The following is a 22,001-nucleotide window of genomic DNA, read 5'->3' on the forward strand; positions in this document are numbered from 1 at the left end:
GACCAAGTGCCACAATGACCCATGGTCAACCCCCTGGAGACTGCATATTGAACTAGCAAGGATGCTATAGAGTCCAGGCTGCCTTCCAATAGTCCAGGCATGGCCAAACTTGGCCCTCCAGCTGTTTGGGGACTACAACTCCCATCATCCCTGACCACTGGTCCTGTTAGCTAGGGATGATGGGAGTTGTAGTCCCCAAACAGCTGGAGGGCCAAGTTTGGCCATGCCTGCAATAGTCCATGCCCTAGCCATCCCTGGTTTAGTGTTTCTAATAAAGATCAATGCTAAGGAAAATGAAGAATAATTTTTCACCCAAAAATATATGCAGGCTCTACAAACGTGTGTAGACCATGCGATACCAAGGAGGCTTGGCTGTGTTCTTGACTTAAATAACTGCAGCAACGTGTATTTGAGATGGAAAAGCAACGCTGCAAGAATTCAAACCACAGAAAGGTGCCAACTATTATGAGATACCTCTGAAGTCTAAATCACAAGGTCATTCAATCTAGCAAAATTGGTGAGCTACATACTTCATGTTTCTGGGTAAGTCAGCCTACTGATTCTTCTCTATTGTCCAGAGGCTACTTCTGTTTCTGCCAGTAATGCTTTACATGGTATCCTGTATACAGTATACTTGCCCTTCCCTTTGCCAAAGGATTTATATGATTCTGCTCCTTCCTGTGCACAGAAAGACATAGGCAGAATGTTAGCCTGTCTTCAGACAGATTTACAAAATTTTAATACAAATGTAAGAGAATAGTTTTAACAGTAAAGAATAGAAACCACAGCATTTAAAAGGTGTTTTTATTAGCCATTTGAAACATCATTGGAATAAACATCATTGGAATAAACAGCCTCATTAAAGATACATTATTATTTATCTGACATGAGAACTATTTCATTATGTGTCAGTAAGTTGGTGGAAAATTTTCTTAGCAACTCACTTCTGCTTCCACAGGAGCTATATTTTCTCTTACAAAAATATAGATTTATAAAGCTTTCCATAATTATAAGCAAAACCCCACATAAAAATGGGTCTTCCATCTTTTTTCTGTTGTTTGGACATGAACACCAACATAAATTAATGAATTACTCAATGACATGGACAAAAAGTTCTGGCTGCTATGTTTTGGAACTTTAAAAAATGAAATATGCAGAAGTATATATAAAAAAAGCCCCACAAACCCAATAGTTCGTCAAGTTTAATAACCAAGTGCTGAAGCAGGGTGTTTAAATAAATAATAGATATTTAAAGAATTGTAAGCCAGGTATCGTAAGGGTGTTTTATCATTATTATTTTGCTATGCTTACTTTAATAGTTGGACACTGAAATCATAAACTGTAAATGTAGATCGTTGTCAGCTGAGTCTTTGCCAGACACCAAAATGATTTGACAGCTGACAGCAGTCTGCTTGAATGCTATAAACTGTGGGCCTTGTTTCCAGCAGGCTATCAAAACACCATTTTAACCTTCAATTTCCCCATATATCAAGGGCAAAATGAAAAGAAATCCCTTTGGTATGATGTCATATTGTGAAAACTCTTGTTAGGATTGGATTCAAAGAACCGTAAGGAAAAGAAGTGGCAATGCAATATTGCAAGGGCTTGCAGCTCACTGCAATGCTATAGTGTAGTAGGGAGGGTCTATGGCAGGCATAGGCAAACTCGGCCCTCCAGATGTTTTGGGACTACAACTCCCATCATCCCTGACCACTGGTCCTGCAAGCTAGGGATGATGGGAGTTGTAGTCCCAAAACATTTGGAGGGCCGAGTTTGCCTATGCCTGGTCTATGGTGTTTCTCATGATTATGCAAAAAGCTCTTGTGCAAAAAGATGAACAGTTTTGGATTTACTTTCACTTTTATACTTTACGCCACTGATGTGGGCTATATAACAGCCCTTCTGAGTGGAAGAATCTTTCTGCAGATGGATGGGCACATTTGTATCCAATCCATAATCATAAATAACACTTTCTGCCATGATACATGGAAAGTCATTGATAACTTGCTTCACACAAATCCTGCATTTCCTAATTGATCACTTAACCGTTTCTAACAGCAGGTTTGTACTGCAATAATTTAATTCTTACTACAGACAAGTCATATTGCAGCGACAGTTTGAAACAGTAACAAAAGGCATCTTTGGTCTTTATAAATATTGTGGAACATTCATTTTAAAACATAAATACAAAAATATTGGCATCATGAAGAGTGTAAAAAGTAACAACGCCTAAATATTCCAGGCTGACCGGTAACCCTCCATTCTGAAGGTGCTTTAAGAAGACTGTGCTAAGGATATCCTGAGCCTATTTAAATAAGTCAGATGCACCAATTAAATACCTTCCTCTTGCTTGCATGTTTAGGATTACTGTAAAAATCCTCAGTATAATTTAACACTTACACAGTTAAGTCATCTAATCAATATAGGACTGGTCCTTTTGTTACCAAAGACATAAATCACCAGGTAATTCTGAATGTCCTAGAACGTTTATAGAGTGTGGCAGTTTAAGATAGATATTTCACTCCTTCATTGTTCCTCGTGAGTTTGTATAACCCCTTCCCGCCATTCACAATTTAAGTTCACATTATTGAGAGTACTGGCATTCCCAAAATACTTTTAGAGTTGAATCTTGATGGCACCACACCTCAACAGTGGAAGTACTGTTGTCATTTCCAACCAAGATATGGTTATTGCACACTAATTGCTTTCTTCTAACTGATTTACCTGTTAAGCAGATGGAAAATAAATTATTAGAATGTGTTGTTGTTTTTTCTACTGTTATCTAATATTATTATTAGTCACTATTATTATTAATCACATATAATACCTAACATTTTCTAAGCGCTATACAGGGATTAGAATAGAAGACAGTATCTGCCTGAAGGCTCACAATCTTAGCAAGACACAAAAGGAAAGGGGCGAGAAGAGAAAAACAAGAAAACTATGGTACCAAATCTTGAATCTCAGCAATATTATCTATATTGGTAGGTCTCCTGCCTTCAAGAGCTTATTACACACAGAATCCAGTAGCCCTGACAGATAACATGGCAGAGAGCAAAGCATGTTTCCCGTTGGGTATGTTGTCCTAGAACAATTGGAGCAGTGTGATAAATTATAAATAACTCTGCTTCTATAGGGCTACGTGAAGTGATTTTTAATTGTGTTTTTTACAAATGCCTTTGCAAAAAATAATATGCTACATGCTCCAACCTAATTTCAATTGAATCTAACTATTTCAAGTGTTTCAGTTACATGAGCATTTAAATACAGTCATACCTTGGATCCCGAACGCCTTGCAGGTCGAACATTTCGGCTCCTGAACACCACAAACCTGAAAGTGAGTGTTCCAGTTTGGGACTGTTCTTTGGAATTCAAATGTCTGGCGCGGCTTCCAATTGGCTGCAGGAGCTTCCTACTGCCAATCAGAAGCCGCGCTTTGGTTTCCAAAAGTTTTGGAAGTTGAACAGATTTCTGGAATGGATTCCGTTCGACTTCCAAGGTACGACTGTACTGAAAAAGCTACCTGACAAATTTTGCCATAGCTACCTATGTCAAATAGAAATAATTTACTTGTGCAATGCATGTTCTTTAAGAATTAGCAACTGTATATTTTACATCAACCAAATAATTTTTAAATATCTTCACAAAAATGTTCATTTCCTCTGAAATGACAAACTTTTCTCTCATCTGAAAACCTTGACTGAAGACTTTGAAATGTTCTATAGATTTAAAGAGTTTACATTAAATAACTGTAATCCCCAAATGCCACTGCTATTATGGAATCAGAATTACATTTCTTTTTAAATTGGCAATGGCAATTTTGCTGAAACTTATCCATGACAACCAATAAAACAGACAAAACTAAGACAACCATTTCCATAGTTTTATTTGCCATATGTCTGTTGCTATAGGAAAATATTCCAGATGGCTTCCATAATGATGGAATGAGAAATATGAAACCAGGAGCTCTTCCTGATACCACACATTAAATAGCCAATCTGTAACAGCATGACTAAGTAAAAGCAAGCAAGGAGAGGAGTGAATGAGATAACACAGAAACTCTGCTAAGAACATCATTTCCTATACACAAATAAAAAACAGATTACATCCAACGTTTGGAGAATTCTTTCTCATTAGACATTGAAAAAGATATTAAATATGTACATTTGAAAAATAAGGAGAAAGGGGGGGGGAAATACTCTCAGATTTCAAATAAATTAGAGACTTCCTAGATTCTAATAGGGACAGAGGTTACTTCAGAAATTAAAAAAAAAAATCATTTTTACTCTGCCTTTTTGTTTTTAAGTATTTGGTGGGTAGGTGTCTGCAAATCATCAATGGTCTCTGCAATGGGCTTATTCACAGTTTCTGGTAGTAGAAGAGTAAGGAAACCAGCTGACAATCCACTGATTCCAAAGACCACGAATGGTACAGATGGGCCAAGGGATTTCTAGAAGAAATTAGTAATAAATTCATAATTGATACACACACACTTACACAAGTTGCTGAAGAACAAATACCAACAAATCTATTACCCACTCAGTTCATATGCATATTCCCAAGACAGTCATTTGAAAAAATATAATTGTATATATACAGATCCCCATAGGTTATACAGTAATAATAATAACAATAATTCAATGACAGATCACTTTAAGTCCTGTTATCAATGGGTTGTATCCAATGCTATTCCTACTCAGAGGAGACCTACTAAAATTTACAGCTGTGGTTAACATGGTTTCTTAATTTCAATTGATCTACATTGTGTATAACTTAGTTGGATACAATTGGGTACCTTTTTGACATGCTAAAGAACTGTTATTGAAGACAGTTATATTCTTCTGCTGAAGAAAATGTAATGTGCTAAACTATTTTCAGTCCACAAAAAGCAACACACCATTTACTAGGAAACTGCAAGAGTATGATCAAATCAGCTATGGCCATGGTTAACTATAGCATATGTATCCCTGCTTCATTTAGTGCTAAATATTGTGTGTGTGTGTGTGTGTGTGTGTGTGTAATGCAATATAATGGAGGGAAGTAAAGTCGTATTACTTACCAGAGAAGGGACAAATGGAGCCAAAATACCACCAAATCTACAAGCCATTGAACATACACCTAAGCCAGCATTTCTGTTTTAAAAAGAGAATTTGTGTTAAGTATCTGCAAAATATTTGCCTGCAAAGAGAGGATCAACACTGAAACCTTTTAATTTTGTTAAACAGTTTATGCATAACAAGATTGTTGTGCTGAAATAATCATGTAATCTTTACCCCCATACAAAAAATTTACAATGTATTACAATACTAGATATCTTGTTATATTAGTTTCCATACAATTGACTTCCTAATCATCATACTGTGTAACCTGGAAGAAAGCAAGGTGAATTTTAGAAAATGGCATCTTACCACTAGGTGGTGATAAAACACCATTTTTTAATTTCTCCATAGTTTGTAAAGCATATTTTTACTAAGTGATAATGTTATAGGTTTGGGGTGAGACCCCCCTAAACCCTGGAAATTCATAAATGGTAGGATTTTGATTATTTGGGGTATGAATGAAAATAACAAGCTGTGCCAGACAAGGATTCCCTGGGGCTGGCTTATGCCAGGGGTTGGCAAGGTTTACCTTGCCTGGGCTGGTTCACTCCAGCAGAGCCCTCTGTAGGCCAGATCTCTCACGCCTGCAATTTCCGGCGCCCGTGTAGGGACTTGCTGAGCAGGTGGCTTGGTTCGGGGGCGGCTCATGGGCCAGTTAAACAACCCCCGTGGGCCACTTGTGTCTTGGATTCCAGTGCTGCACTGTTGTGGGGAACAAGTCCCTCTTGAGATGACAATGCTATAAGATCTGGACTCCAATAAATCATACTTCTTAAAGCTCTGATAATCTCCACCACATCTTCAATTCTCTAAAGGAGCACAGACCCTGGAATCCCAGGCCTGCCTTGGCAGGGACGGGGATGGCGGGTAACAATACAAATGTTTAAGCAGAGAAATTTATTCAAGCATGCAATATTGTTTCAAATGTGATTAGCTGATCACATATGGGATCCTTAAAAAGCAGTATACAGTGGTGCCTCGCAAGACGAAAAGAATCCGTTCCGTGAGTCTCTCCGTCTAGCGGTTTTTTCGTCTTGCGAAGCAACCCCATTAGCGGATTAGCGCTATTAGCGGCTATTAAAGGCTTAAGGGATTAGCGGATTAGCTGCTAAAAGGCTATTAGCAGCTTAGTGCCTTAGAAAAAGGGGGTGGGGAGCGGGAAAAAATCGCAGCAACTCGCAAGACATTTTCGTCTTGCGAAGCAAACCCACAGGAAATTCGTTTTGCGAAGCACCTCCAAAACGGAAAACCCTTTCGTCTAGTGGGTTTTCCGTCTTGCGAGGCATTCGTCTTGCGGGGCACCACTGTATATGAATCATTTTGTCCCAGAAAGACTTGAAATGTGGAGAAATCTCCATGATTTAAAACATTCAAGCCTCTAAACATGTAACTCAGGAACTGGGATGCTAATGCTGGCACACCTGTAGCTTGTAAGCTGAATGCACTCGCTGATGAGGTTTCATTTCTTTGCGCATTATTGCTCTTGGTATATGAGAATCGTATGGGGTTTGAACCCAACATTTTTTTAAAAAATACAAAAAGAGAATTGTTTACCTCACTACTGTTGGGTAGAGTTCTGAAGTGTAAATATATACGATGTTGAAAGCAGCACTTACAGTCAATTTCCCATATAAAGCTAAGATGTTGGGACTGAATAAAAATCCTAAAACAGAGTTTGAAAGAAATGTGTTACCATTATCAGCTCCACCTTCCCCCATTAAGTAAAATGACACACAAAGGCAAAGTTCTGATTTGGCCACATTTGGAGAAGATTCCACTGAAAACAAGGAAATTGTTTCAAGGACATTTGTATTTAAGTTCAAGTGGCAGATTCTAGCTTGTGTCAGAAGTTCTCTTTTTACAAAACATTAAAATACTGCATGCACTTGCTTTCATGCCTTTTGATGAGATGAATTATGTGTGTGTAATGTTTACTTAGAAAAGGACATATACTCACCACCTCTATTTTCTGGTAGGAACAGGGTGAATATACAGGCAAGGCCTGAAAATATCAAAAAAGCAGTTGTACTTTTACGTCTTCCTGACCTAAAGAGAAAATGTAGCAGAAATGATATTATATTTTCTGTTAACGGTCAACTATACAAGTAAAGGAAAGCCAAAGATGCCAATGGGCGGAAATAAATAAATAAATCTTACCATGATTTTTCAATGAAGAACATGCAGAGTGGAAATGCTGGAACTTCTACCAGGCCAGAAAGAGCCACATTTAGATATAGGTTTCCTCCCAATTCTCCAGCGTTCAGCGTTAAGCCATAATAGACAAGGCTGCACACATACCTAAATGTATCAATTAAAGGTTGATCAGCTAATGCAGATCCTCAAAGGTCAGGGATGTATGCAACAGTAACCTTTACCTTTGTTCTATATAAAGAATATGTACACAACAGAAGAAAGCATACAACAATGCTACATGTACAAATTATAACAGCAAGGACCAAAACAGAACTCCACCTGAGATTTTGCTAGTTGTCCGATTACGTTATGTTATTTTACCATTTGTGGTGCAATTCCTGTTCAGGTGCATTTCAAATGCACCAATAAGGTAATTGTGCTATAAACAACAAATTTAAACAATTGGGTTAAGATTCTGTTGAAACCATCAAAACCTCAATCACACCAACCTTCATTTCAACTAGATACAGAAAGATCAAAATCAAATCGTACAGAGGCAGCTCAACTTCTTCTCTTTCTCAATCCCTAAAAAGAACTAGAGAAAGAAAATTTCTCTGCATGTCCACCGCAAGTGATTATTTTGCACCTGGTTCTGACTGCAACAACATCCAGTATAATCTTTAGTACAAAAGACTTTAGGGAGACCCCAAACCTACAGTCATAAAACAAAACCAACTCATATGAAGCAGTCCATCAAGACATAATGAATATTGTATAGTAGTTATTTCAGTTGTAACCTTCTTTGTTGAGTGATACCCTTAAAAAATAAATTTGCTTTTTTTTTTTAAGGGACCATTTGCTCTTAAATCCCCCTAGACACAGAAGAGGCAGAATCAAAAAAATAATGCCTCACGACTCAGAAAAACTCATAGCTCTTTCCAAATGTTTATCTACTTTTGGAAACATCAGGTAATTTTGAAGTTGTTCCAATGAGGCATCAGCAAAATAACATTTTTTCCAAACAGCCCAAAGTTTGCTATTTTGTGTGTGCAACTAATTCATGTACCCTGAGAAGCTCTTTTTATTAATTACCAAATATACATCAAGATGACAGTGCGCCACCGAAGGACTGGATGCTTAATGAGGCTTCGGACACCAGAAGCTGAATCATCCTTTTTTACTGCTCCTGTGCACTGCTTCAGTTTCACAGACAGTCTTTCTTTCCCATTACCAAGGGCTATGTATTGTAGCACATTCTCTGCTTCTGTTGTCTTCCCTTGGGAGTATAACCATCTTGGTGATTCTGGAAGCATGCTGTAAAGAGAAACATTCAAACCGAGATGCCATGGATAATTATTTTGGGGTTTTTTTTAATCTGTATATTAACACAACTGTCTTTTCATTAGATCATCATATATTACTAGCCTTTCAAAGCTTGACAAAATCTATCAGAAAGCGGGTAAAAATAGTGTATGCTAGTGATCTGCAGTCTTTTAAATTTATGAATCTGCAAACCACTGTGAGATTAGCCAAATTTATCAAAATATTTTAACCACCCTGGTACAGAATGACAACAAACAAGATTTCTTCCAGTTCTCTGGCTCCCAAATTAGCAAAGCCACAACATTATTTATATATCGACCATTATGGTCATATTCGATAGATATATATTATTTTCATGAATCTGTAAAAGTACAAAAACTGTTCAATCATTTAATTCTAATAAAGTTATACTGCATGTGCAAACACTGCCAACCTTGACTTCCATGCATATAAAGGGGTGTTTGTGAGAATCACAACCAACTGGATTTTTCTTCTGATTATATTGTTCCATAAGCAATATGTAAGCATTTGATTATCGACAGCAAAACAGAAATCCCCCAAGTTCCTCTAACTTATTTTACTTAGAACACAAATCATTTCAAAATTCTACCTTTACTAGTCTGCTCTCCAGCAATAGTACTTTATTTCTGGTTTGCAAGTTACATAACATACACAAAACATTACTTACAAAGAGAGGAGGAGAAAGAAAAGTCCTGGAGAATTGGATACAAAGGCAAGGAAACGCCACTCTCTTATGTAATAACCCAATAATGCATAAATTGCTATGCCAACCGCAAATGTCAAATTTGTTAATGAGCCTGAAAATAGAAAAAAAGCAAGAGGTTTCATTAACTATGGCTATAAGTCTCTCCACATAGAAAGTATACATACAGGGTGACCCAAAAGTAGGTATACAGTTGAATCAATGAAATTCATCACAACAGATTATATAGGTACACATAACTGACATACAACAAAGTGGCAGTTAGATTTCAGGCTGGCAGTTGGAAAGAATAGTGGAGTCAGATAAAAGGATTATTGTGAATGATGATAGCGAACTTGAGTCAAGAACAAAGAAAGTGGATTCTAAAGCCGTATACCTACTTTTGGACCACCTTGTTGTTGTAAGAATTTAAGGTCTCATATATATAAATTAAATGTTCATAAATTTACAAGGCAAACACATATGTAAGTATATAAACCACATGTCTGAAATAGTATAGGAGAACAATCCTGAAACCATTTTAACTCTCCCAAATTGACCTCAAATGTTTCTCTGCAAGGAGGAAGGAAATGGGAAAGCCTCTCTATTGTCTTCTGCTTACCTGTCTTTAAGGCATCTTTGTGTATTAATAGGACAAGCCTATTAATTCAGGAATTAAAGAATTTACCATCACAAAAGAATGGGCCAGCTGCCCAAGTAAGCAATCGCTGGCCATTGTCAGGTATCCTGGCAGACAGGATTTCTGTTGTAGACTGCCTCCTTCTGTGATGTATGTATGATGTTTTTTGGGGTGGTCCTGAGCTACAGAGTGGGCAATTTCAAAAGTCTATATAAGGGCTTGCACACCATTGTTCTGGGTTCCTCCTCCTTCCTGCATGTAGTGCGTAAGCACCCTGTTGCAACAGTTTAATAAAGATCAGGCTTACTAGCTGCTTTGCTTCTCAATATTCTCTGGTTGGCCTCTGTTATTTTCTCCTACCAATAGGGAACCCACTTAAGGGGAAAGGAGCAGATTTTTTCTACAGGACTGTATAATAAGACCATAATTCATAAACCCTTACTCATGAGAAGTCCAACAGTGTTTAGTTACTTTATGCATGTTTGAGCCTGTAAGCTATAAGACCTGAAACACCTTTGTGGACTTTGCCAATTGGAAACCAACTGAAACATTTAGGAAATAAAATTTAGTATTTGAATCAAGTACAATAAAACTATCTTAACTACATACTCTAACCTTCTTGAATCTTAGGCAAGCTAGCAAGCCACAGCAAACTTACTTTAAGAAATTAGATCCCAATTGTTTAAGAATACTTTTTGAAATTCAAGGATCTAAAGTGAGTAAAATGAAAAACAAACAGCAGACATGAACTGAAAAAAAGATGATGAAGAGAAGAGTTTGGATTTGATATCCCACTTTATTACTACCCTAAGGAGTCTCAAAGCAGCTACAATCTCCTTTCCCTTCCTTCCCTACAACAAACACTCTGTGAGGTGAGTGAGGCTGAGAAACTTCAGAAAAGTGTGACTAGCCCAAGGTCACCCAGCAGCTGCATGTGGAGGCGCGGGGAAGCAAACCATGCTCACCAGACTACAAGTCCATTGCTCCTAACCACTATACCACACTGGCAAGAAAATGTTGTAACTGATGTATCTCAGCATAATCTAAAATATAATCCAGAATAGAGATGGGAACTACATCTATTATGTAGGCAATGGGCCGAAAGCCATTTTCAAAAGTATTAATATTTCAAACTGAACTATTTATTTATTTATTTATTTATTTATTTGGAAGGGAGAAGGGAGAATCCCACCAATTTCAATATACTTTACTCGAAGACTGCAATCTTATGCACCCTTATGTTAAACACCTCTAAAGACAGTGGAACCTTGTTCCAAGTAAACATGCTTAAGATTGTGCAGCGAGTCGCCACATTACTATGACTGCAACCTTAATTTATATGCTACTTGGACTTTCAGAATTTTCTAAACGATCTGTCAGTCAAGGGAATTGTGGATTAACAAAAAGCTTGGCAATCTATTTTATGTATTGTTAATTGCACTAGTTGCCAATAAGATCAGTTCACAACTGCAGTTCAAAACCTGTAGCTTACAGGGTCTCAGATGCTGCTGTCATGACAACACACACATCATCAACACTGTTGTGAAAGGCAATGATCAACGACAGGGAGGTCTGAAGTGGGAAGCATTCTCTACACATGCAGGCTTGCTGCACCATTCAGAATTCTGATCCTGAAGGGTTTATAATGACATGGGGAGGCCTAAACATGTAGAGCAGGCTCCCGTCTTCAGACTCCTGCTGAAGGTGATGCCGGGTGGAAATGAGGATGTAACAGCAGGCGCAGGGCAAGTGAATGCTGTTCCCTCCATATGATGATAATGGGACAAGGACAGAATGCCTATAGGGCTGGAGGGTTTGGGCAAATTCCACTGGAAAGAGAAATACACAGAGAAAAGCACTGAAGTCTAGCGGCTGTGTTCGATCTATGAAAGCCCATTCTTCACAAAGTACAAGTTATCACTTGTCCTCAGTGATAAACTAGCCTTCTGACATACGGTTAGTTCAGTGGTGCTAAACAAGAGTGTTTGGATTATGATCCTGCCTGACGACAGCATTTTAAAATAATTCTATGCAGTGCCTAACTGTCACAGGCAGGACAACATTCAAGAAAGAAAATGAAAAGGTCATAAAGTCTTCCCTGACTGCTCTAAGGTTCCTGCTGAAAACCAAAATGGGGGTGTGAGGAATTAAGAGTTGCTCAGTCTCCCCCAAGACACAAATTTAACGTCATGTGTGGTTTAAGGGTCAGGAAAGTCTCATTCAAACACTAAGAATCATTACTTGAAGAAGGAAGACTGGGTGGAGGGAGAGAAAAGAAAAAGAAACCCACAGCAGAAATTTGTGGGGGGGGGGGAGGGGAGTGGGAATGCGCTTCTGCCAGTGCTTAAGTTTTTGAGCAATAGAATTAGGAGTATTGAAAGCAAAGGAGCAAAATATCTATCGTAAAGAAAAAAGGTCTGTCATAAAAAACAATTAGTTGACTGAACAAATTCAGTGTTGTATCCATCTAAATAGATGCACTGAAATTAATGAATCTAAGCTAGTCATAGCCATTATTTCCAATGGGTTTACTCTGAGTAAGACACAACTGGCAGAAAGCCCCAAACACAAAGTCTTAAAATTTTACAGTTTTTAGTAACTGGTTCTACAGAATCACAGAATCAAATTCCCATCAGAAATAAAGACCTAGTAAATATTTAATTTTTTGCCAGAATTTTAGGAACTGCTTTTTTAGCAGACTGAATCAAATTCTCATCTCTTACCTGTCAGTGCCCAAAAGGATTTTCCTACATATTCTTGTGTCAAAACAAAAGACACTAGAGACATACCACCATTTGTAATTCCAACGAAAAAGCGCGACATTGCAAAAATTTCATAGTTTGGAGCAAATGCTGAAACATACCCAAAAATGACATCTAAGAAAAGACCTGCACAAAACAAATAATGGGTAAAAAAAATATATTAGTTTTGTGGTGCAATCCTACATATGTCTACTAAGAAGTAAGTCCCATTGAGTATGTATAGGATTGCAGTTTTTAATGAAGAAAAAATAAGGTGAAAGGAGAAATAATAAGTCCCCACCACCACCACCTTAGGTGAAAACTTAGCTCCACTGAAATAGATCATACTGTACTTCTAGTATCTTAAAACATCAAGAGACAAATTATGCATACACAGTATGCAGTACCCCAAATTAAGATTTATTGTTTAGAAATAATCAAATATGCTATATTTATAAGAGGATGTAGCGCCCACTTAACCCCAAAGTCTTCCTACTAAGTTATTTTAGTATGGACACAAATGTATCAGTTACTTGCAAATGTGTTAGCAATATTTAAAATGTCAAAGGTGTCCAAATGGAAATCTATGAATGCTCCTTCTACAAGACAACCCTGCAATTCCGTGCATGTTTACTTGGAGCAGAGGGTTGCCAACCTGGCACCTGACTGAGCATTCATTTAAAAAAGGAGAAGTTTCTAGCCCTCATTCTCCCTGAAAGAAAATTATGAAGCCTAGCTGCTCCTTCCTGTGAAATCAGAGTTGTGATTGATGAGTGAGTTGTTTGGATACCAGGCAGCAGGAATCCCATGTGTCCTACAGAGCTCTTCTTTCCCTTTAATGCACTTTGCCTGTTTCTTATTTTCTAGTCCTTAGATCCACACACTTGCTGCTCTATTTTTCTATTTGTTTGTTTTGCTGCCTCACAGCTATGTGAAGCATTCAACAGACAGCTACTTCAGAGGCTTTCAAATCTGAAGTAGAGGACGTGTGGAAATCACCTGCCACTTGTTTTGCTGCCTGTTGGTCCCATGGATCAGGCAGCTGCAGGAGAGGGGCCTCAGCTGAATATTGGGAGGCAGGATACAGCAACCCTTTGTTTTTCTTTTTTTGCTTCTCCTGAATGCTCTACAGCAAGGACTGTTCCATAGTTGTTGTTGGGGGGGTCTCCTCACAAGCTGGAGGCACAGCAGAACTTTGCTGAGGCTCTTCAACCTCCTGGTTAACAGCTGATGTATCGGAAAGCAGCAGCTACTAAGGCTTGAGGCTGCTCAGCTGATGCATGGGGAAACATCCCCGCACATCAGCTGAGTAAGTCCCACTTCCCCTCCATCTCACATGAGCTGGAGCAGCAGCAGGGCTTTCTTGAGCTGCTCAGCTGATGTTTTATGTTTCCATCTCATTTTTACTTCTATACTTTTGGAGCTGGCAGTCATTTTGTGAGTGGTGCCCTTGGCAGCTTCTGGAAATTCCAAGTGGGCTCCAGACCCAAAAAAGCTGGCGACTGCTGGCTTAGAGGTTAAGCCCCATAGCATCCAATGGGGATTTCTCCCTAGTTAAGTGCATTTAGCATTACAGCGTAATTTTATTTTGTAATTTCATAATTTTGTGTACTGATTCTGAAACAATTCTGAAATATAATGTGTGTGTGTATAAATGTATACACACACAAATAAGGCACTCACATACCATCAGTATGAATCACTTAAATCTAAAAAGTTAGTTGATACTAACTTGCAAATTTGAAACAACCAAAAGACTGTGTCAGATACACAGTTTTCCATATCATCTTACCTGTTAGATACACAGGCTTCCTGCCCAGTTTATCTGACAGTTGACCAAACAATATATTTCCAATAAGCAACCCAGCAAAGTACAAGGATGCTGCCAGGCTCACCTTATATGCTTCATGTCTGATTAAATACCACTGTTAAAAACAAAAAGGGACTCTTTTCAGTTAAAACATATTAACAAACCTGTGATAAGTTATCTAATCTCAAGAGGCCCACTAGTCAGAAACTAGTGTAATGGCAACAGGCCTGTTAGTCTGAAACAAGTTGCTGCCATTTCCAATGTAGCTATGAGATTGGTTGGGAAGTGACTGCTGAATCCTTTCTCTGATTGATTGATTGATTGATTGATTGCATACATACATACATACTTGCTTACATACTCCTGAAACTGCTGCTCCCGATTCATTAAACTCCCAGTCAGGCTAAAATAACATATACCAAATGAAAGAGGCAGGGATCCCTCCTGCCAACCTAAACTGCACTTTAAAATTTTCTCCCACTTTACAGGAAACAGACAAGACCCATATTATGGCACATGGAACATAAATTTATTCTACCTTCCCACATCAGATTTGAAGTTTAAAGGTAAATTGTTGGTGCACTATACTTCACAAGCATCTGTTTACAATGCAGTTCCTATTATATGTTGGTTTTCTACAAGAGGCTACTTAATACCCACATGGCATGCAAAACTGCCCGGCTGTAAATGAAAAAGGACTATGGTAGAATTGCACAATGGGAACAGTAAAATGCCTTCTACAACCCCCAAGTTCAGAAGCCATCTCAAGAAGAGAGCACAGAAGCATATCCATCTCAGACCATTAGGGACATAGAAGAGCTCCCTGGTCTGGAATACATTTTGGAGTTTTGCATAGGAAAGAACTGCAATCTGACATTGGTTACTATGGTAACTAGCAAAATATCGAGCTGAATTCATAACGGCTCCTTGTTTAAACAGCTGGCCCTCATATTTCAATGTAATTCTAGGAAGCTACAGATTTAGAGCTTCTCATGAAGTCCTTGATAGTGATCAGTACAAGTACAAAAACAAACAACGCCATACAATTGGGTGTTAATCCAAGCAGGAAGGTGAGATGAGCTACAGGAACCACCGTTATAAGAAATGAAAATGGAGTTGGATAAAATATTGAAATTAAGAGTGATGCTAAGAACACATCCAGCATTTTATTAATCTACATTGACATTTCTTATAAGTTTGGTTTCTGTAACTCATTTTTTTTTCTTATTACATCTGTAGTTCTTACCTACATGTTTGGCTCTCACTCAGTTTATAAATGTACAAAATTCAAATACAGATCTTAGAGTGACACCCATACACCCACACCCAAACACTAAAAAATTTAAACATTTACCAAAGCAATACAAGAACCAGTTGTCAAAAACTGACATAATATTACATTTATAAAGCTTTATCATGCCTATTTTTATAATAGTTTTGAAATGAGAAAAACATACACCAATATACCGGTAATTTTAATACGCTTTGTGAGCCCATCATACCTTCAAGCTTTTGGCAAGTTCTTGAATCATAGAATTGGAAGGGACCACGAGGGTCATCCAGTCCAACCCCCTGCAATGCAGGAAACCTTTGCCCAACGTGGGGCTTGAAGTCATGACCCTGAAATTAAGAGTCTCATGCTCTACCAACTATGCCATCTGGCTAAGATCTAACAGAAGTTTTGACATGACCAAGAACATCTAGTTAATGAAGAATGGACGTTTAACTATCAGGACTTATGTGTATAATATTATATGATTATTGCAGCAGTGATTTTAACCAGAACACAGAGGTACACCGCTCAAAATAATCATAAGCACTTCCACACATACCTCTGCAAAAGCAGGAATTTTATTATGTTATAAATCACTGAGCAACTTCTCGCTCCCACCATTTCAATTCTCCAGAATGCAATGTAGTGTAGCTAGTGTGGTTCCATCCAGATATTGTTAGACTGCAACTCCCATCATCCCTGGACATTGGTCATGCTGGCTGGGGCTGATGGAAACTAGAGTCCAACAACATCTGGAAGGCACTACGCTGGCTACTGTTTAAGGCTAGAGAGCACAAACACTTGAGTGTACTGCAGTAAAAAGGAAAGCAGAAAATGTATCCATGTTTGCATGTGCTTACAAATCAACTTAAATACTAAGAACAACAACATGAGGCTACTTGGAAGATACTAATTGTGTGACATCTCTTTCAATGATGGGCCCAAATTTAAACAAAATGCTGGTTCCCATAAGAGCAGTCACCTTCAAAGGGTTTCAAGCAGCCTAGTTCCATGTTTAAAGGGTTCATAACCTGCGCAGCACCCTTTATGTAAGCAGCTAGTACATTTGTGTACATCTTCCCTGATGGACACAAATCAGTAGCATGCAAGTGCCACATGGATAAGGGCTAGAAAATAATTTAAATGGTTCTTAAACATTGAAATCAGGCTAGGCACATGGAACTCTGGATGAGCAAATGCTTTGCACACACCCAATCCCATGCTTTATATAAGCCCTTTCAAATATGGAAATGCTGCCTCAAACAATGTTTGAAAGAGATGCACATAGAGGCAGGGAAGCATGGCTAACAAGTGGCAAGAGAAATAATAAGTTTAAAAATAATCTAAAGGTGCACTAGTGAGCACTAAGCCAGGGCCACAGAAACTATCTGACAATATCACTTTCTCACATACAATTCCGAGGTGATAAAAATGCAACCTCTATAGCCATAGCTTTTCATCACTGCTTTATTAATTTTATTTCCTTACATTTATTTCCTGTCTCTCTTCTGCCACGGAACTCAAGGCAGCGAACATGTGGTCCCGAGGTGGTCACCCATCCAGGCACTGACCAGACCTAGACCTGCTTAGCTTCAGCAAGGTGGTAGACTTATGTGCCTTCAGACCACACCCTGAGACACAAAAAGAGCACAGACATAGGAGGCTGCCTTATACCAAGTCAGACTTTTAGTCCACGTAGCTCTGAATTGCCTACTACACTGCCTGGCAGCGGCTCCCAGGGGTTTTTGTAATAATCCTTATTGCATTTGCCCTAAAAACAGTGATAATTATCAGTGGTGAAGCACATTGGTAATGCTGGTAATAGAACCAGAGCTAAAAGAATTGCATGTTGTAGAAACAGCTTGCAGACTTCCAAGAAGGCTGAATACAGACTCCGCTTATTAACCAATCTACTAATTTCCTGCTGGGCAAATAGACCAGATTGTTCCTAAGGGAGAAGCAGTATGCATGTTTCAACTTTTGTTTAACTTTCTATGTTATCAACATGATGATTCTAGCAAAAGCCCCTCCCCCCCTTCTTGTTCTTTTGTAAAATCAAGTGATTACTACTAACCTTCTTTTAATGGGCAGCAGAAGTGGTTCAAAAAGTCTAATTTGTATTCAGCAAAAATGAAACAAGCAAGGATATGAAATCATTTTTGCTCCTTAAAAAAATGTTTCCCTCTTTAGTAGGAAACATGTACCTGTGGAGCACGAACCTATGATTAAATATTCTAGATGATATTTGAAGTCAACTGTGATTAATGCAATGTAGGTATCACCATCCTGTATCTCTTGAATCAAGAGCACTGCGTGTGGGGCCACATTCTCTGAGAGCTGGTGCCTTCCTCTGTGGAGCTTCCTTTGTGGAGGCACAATTTAAAAGCAATGTGGAACAGAGGTTTTTCTACAGTGATATCCACGTTACAGAATGCTCTTCCCAGAGACATCCAGCTAGAAGCAACCCTTCCTTCCACTGAATGGAGCCTTCTTAAAAAAGAAAACAGAACAATGCATATGAATGAAAATTGCCTCCATTTTACTGCCTTAACGTTACTGCTTTTTAAATTGGCAGTAACGTTAAAACTGCTCTATGTTTAAACTATAGTGGTTCTCAACATAAATGGGTTTTTTTTGCCCGATGCTGAAATAATACTTTTGAGGGTGCCTGGGTACCTGGAGAGAGCATTTCAAAGGTGATGAGACCACACTGAAAGATTCTCTCATCCTGACTACTACCTGCTGCCCATAATGGCAGCAACTGGAGGAAAGTCTCAGATGACAATCTCAGCCGATGTGGGAGGAAGTAATGCAATAGGTATTCAGCTTCCAATATGCTGAGGTTTTCAGGAATAAGACTAGGACTTTGAACTGAGCTCAGAAACTTACTGAGCAACAGTGTTGTTTTAGTACAGCTGAAATGTGATCTCGTCACCTGGTCCCAGTTGGGAGTCTAGCCATAGTGTTCTTCATTAGCTGCAGTCTTTCACGACAGCCCCATGTAAAGTGCATTGCAGTAGTCAAACTGAGAAGTCACCTAGACATGGATAACTGTGGCCAGACATATTACAAACTACTTCTGAAACTCATCTGTTCCATAAGCAAGGTTGCCAGTGGCAGGAGCAGGAGCACTGCTGTTTAAGTACTATAAACTCAAAGTACCCTGGGACACATGAAAGAAGATGCAAAATTCTTTGGATCCTAAAAAATACAGACGACAAAAGAGATCCAGCAGCAAAAGACGCTCAAAATGCCCACAGCAGTATTTGACTGTACATTAAACAGACTAATTACCGAATTTTCCCCCTATAGGACGCACTTTTCCCCCTCCAAAAATGAAGGGGAAATGTGTGTGCGTCCTATGGGGCGAATGCAGGCTTTCGCTGAAGCCTGGAGAGCGAGAGGGGTCGGTGCGCACCGAACCCTCTTGCTCTCCAGGCTTCGCGCAGCTCTCCGCAAGCAGCGGGAGCTCAGCGCTGGGCTCCCGCTGCTTGCGGAGAGTTGCCTGCATGCTGAAGCCTGCGCGCGCTGAGCTCAGCACGTCCAGGCTTCGCGGACCTCTCAGCAAGCAGCGGGAGCCAGCGCTGGGCTCCCACAGCTTGCAGAGAGCTGCCTGTTTGGGGGCTGGGGTCGGGGGAAGCTCGGGCTTCCCCCGACCCAGCCCCGTGCCTGGGGGGGAGATAATTTTTTCCCCTTTATTTCCCCCCCAAAAAACTAGGTGCGCCTTATGGGACGGTGCGTCCTATAGGGCGAAAAATACAGTAGGTTTGTGAGACTTTTAAAATATATAAATGTAAATATGTGGTGTTACACTATGACACTTTCATTATAAAAGGATTCAGATCATACTGTAGTAAATTCTAAGCCTTGAAGAATTAGAATTAACAAATTATTTTTACTCAGGGGAGTAGTACTTACACGTTGAACGGCATAAGGAGAAATGTTAGAACTATGAAACACTAAAGATTAGAGTACTAGTTCAAGTGACTTTTTCTTTAGCAGTAAATTCCATGTTCTCATTTAAAAAAGAATTGCAACATACACACAAGCCTAACCTGTTCTTTTCTTCCAAGGTTTTAAGAGGCAGCATCCTATATTGAAGCCATATGGGCAAAATAAGAAACCTAAAAAATAGAAAAGAATGCTAAGAAACAGCAGCAAAATATACTTGCCTCTGTTGCTATGGATGTGAAGTTGCTGGTAAACCTGACGTGTTTTGCAAGAGCCTCCCTACTAGTATCAATCTCCTCCAGGTCGAGATGATATTCTGGCACTGCTCCCACTAGCACAATAAGCATAGATTGAAAGGCCACAAACACCTTAAAAGCAAAACAAGGAGAGTTTATTTAGAGCGATCAGTCAGATAAATAAATACACATGCCAGGTCCCAACACTCAGTCATGCTCTGGTGTGACCAAGAAACAGAACCCAGTATAGAGTTGTACAGACAGAAAAAAATGAATTTAGCTCCTACACCTATTGCATCTAGGCCTTTTTACTCGATGGCCCTTGTGGTCTCTTCCAATTCTATGATTCTATACTGCCTGCCATACATATGATTGGTTGCTATTTCATTTTTATGGAACCAAGTAAAGCACTGTACTTGAGACCACTGTTTCTGTAAAGGCAAGATCTGATGCTTGCTGGACTTTCTCTCACTGACAAGAATCCTGCAATGGGTTTTATTGTGTAGCTGACCACACAGACAGTATGCAATAATCTTCTACTTCACAAACAAACTGGCCATCAAAACAATTAGCACCTTCCAAATGTTCATACAAAGGCATTCCAACAACAAATAAGAAAAGACTAATTATTTGCCACTGAGTGAATCTACAGCCCCATGCACATGGAGTTTGTCCCACTGGACTTAGCTTATGCCTAAGATCACACAGTTTGAAACGCCTGGCAATTTAAAACCAGTAGGGTATGGTAAAATCTCCTGTTCTATCTATTCTTAAGGACGGGGTGGGATTTGGGGGTCTTGAAAATCTTCCTTAGTAATATAGTTTTTATTATATTCAATGACGTGAATTTTCCATTATCATATTCAACAGCTCTTTAATAGGTGTTTAAATCACATCTCCTTTTCCACATATTATTTTTTGTGGCCTTTAACAACAGTAGAACTCAAAGCAATCATACAGCAATCCCACAACTTACACTCTTTCCTAAATTACGTAGTTAAAACCCATTGGGTTCAATGGTGGATGGGATTGCCAAAGTCATTTTCCTGGAACCTCGTCTCCCTCTGCTCCTTTTAATTTTTTTTGCCACATGCCTGAAGCTGAATGCACACAAGTTAAATGAATGTAAATTGTGGGCTTACTGTATCTAGAGTAGCCCAGCATACATCCACTAATCAGAACCAGAACATAACATTTGTGCCAGGGTAATAACCATGTTATTAATATTACTTTGAACACCATTACAACTTGGAGAAGCCTCTCCGCAGCATGTGCAGAGCATGAGAATCTGAACCTCAGGGTTGTGGGTCGGAGCCCCACGTGGGGCAGGAGGTTGGACTAGATGTCCCTCATGGTACCCTCTACAATTCTATGAAATATTCCACAGGGGGAGGTCTCTCCCCTCTCCACACACCCAGCGCCCCGCAGGGCGAGTCTCGCTGGTCAGGTGCTTCCAAAGGAAGCAGCATCCTTCTCACCAGCAGCTGCGTTGCAGGAACAAGCGACGTCGCTCCCCTCAAAGCCTCCCCCCCCCCCAACTCAGCATCCTCCCTGGGGAGGCGCCACCAACCTCCACGAGGCAGCGCAGCCGCTTCCTGCCTGCCCCGCGCCCAGGTCCACGTAGCGCCCTGGCTGTTGCCTTGGCAACGCGCGCCACGCGCCTCACACCCACACCGCGTGACAAAGGGGCTGAGGCGGAGGGAATTATGGGGGCAACTGCCATCTGGCCGGGCGGGGAGGGGGGAGGAGGAGCCGGGCGGGCCCCGCGCGTCGCCCCCACCTGCAGCAGCACCAGGAACGCGGTGAGGCGCTTCTGCCTGGGGCCGAACTCCCCCACCAAGCCGAAGGCCTCGTCCAAGTCCATGGCTCCGCCGGGCCTCTCCGAAGCATCCCCGTCAGAGAGAGCGAGCGAGCGCCGCAGGGCCTCGAGCGCTTCTGCGCTAGGCGGTCGCCGCCGCCGCCGCCGCCGTCGTCCAAAGGTGTCGAGGTGGCCGAAGTGTGGGGGAGGGAGGGAAAAGGGAAGCGGTTCCTAAGCGACCTCTAGCGGCGGTTGCTGACAGGACAATGGCGAGGCGTTTGGGGGGCGGGGCTA

General features: G+C 40.0%; 1 protein-coding gene across 4 annotated transcripts; it reads right to left on the minus strand.

Moving 5' to 3' along the window:
* Positions 1-787: 787 nt before the first annotated feature.
* On the minus strand, positions 788-22,001 carry LOC310677296 (solute carrier family 22 member 15-like). Of its 4 annotated transcripts, none has more exons than XM_083440095.1 (13): positions 21,690-21,997; positions 19,895-20,041; positions 17,211-17,353; positions 14,432-14,564; positions 12,622-12,786; positions 9,244-9,373; positions 8,325-8,546; positions 7,257-7,397; positions 7,057-7,145; positions 6,654-6,762; positions 5,060-5,132; positions 4,292-4,450; positions 788-2,724 (listed from the first exon to the last, which is right to left on the minus strand). In XM_083440095.1, the coding sequence occupies exons 3-13, from the start codon at positions 17,256-17,258 to the stop codon at positions 2,698-2,700; spliced, it is 1,296 nt and encodes a 431-aa protein (XP_083296221.1). In that variant the 5' UTR covers positions 17,259-17,353; positions 19,895-20,041; positions 21,690-21,997; the 3' UTR covers positions 788-2,697. The 4 variants fall into 4 exon arrangements, with proteins under 4 accessions (XP_083296221.1, XP_083296222.1, XP_083296220.1 ...); XM_083440096.1 differs by lacking the exon at positions 21,690-21,997 and adding an exon at positions 18,612-18,923 and having other exon boundaries at positions 19,895-20,005; XM_083440094.1 differs by lacking the exon at positions 17,211-17,353 and having other exon boundaries at positions 4,287-4,450; positions 21,690-22,001.

Source organism: Podarcis tiliguerta, assembly GCF_965153285.1.
Source record: "Podarcis tiliguerta genome assembly, chromosome: 5".
In the NCBI taxonomy this organism is placed as follows: domain Eukaryota; kingdom Metazoa; phylum Chordata; class Lepidosauria; order Squamata; family Lacertidae; genus Podarcis; species Podarcis tiliguerta.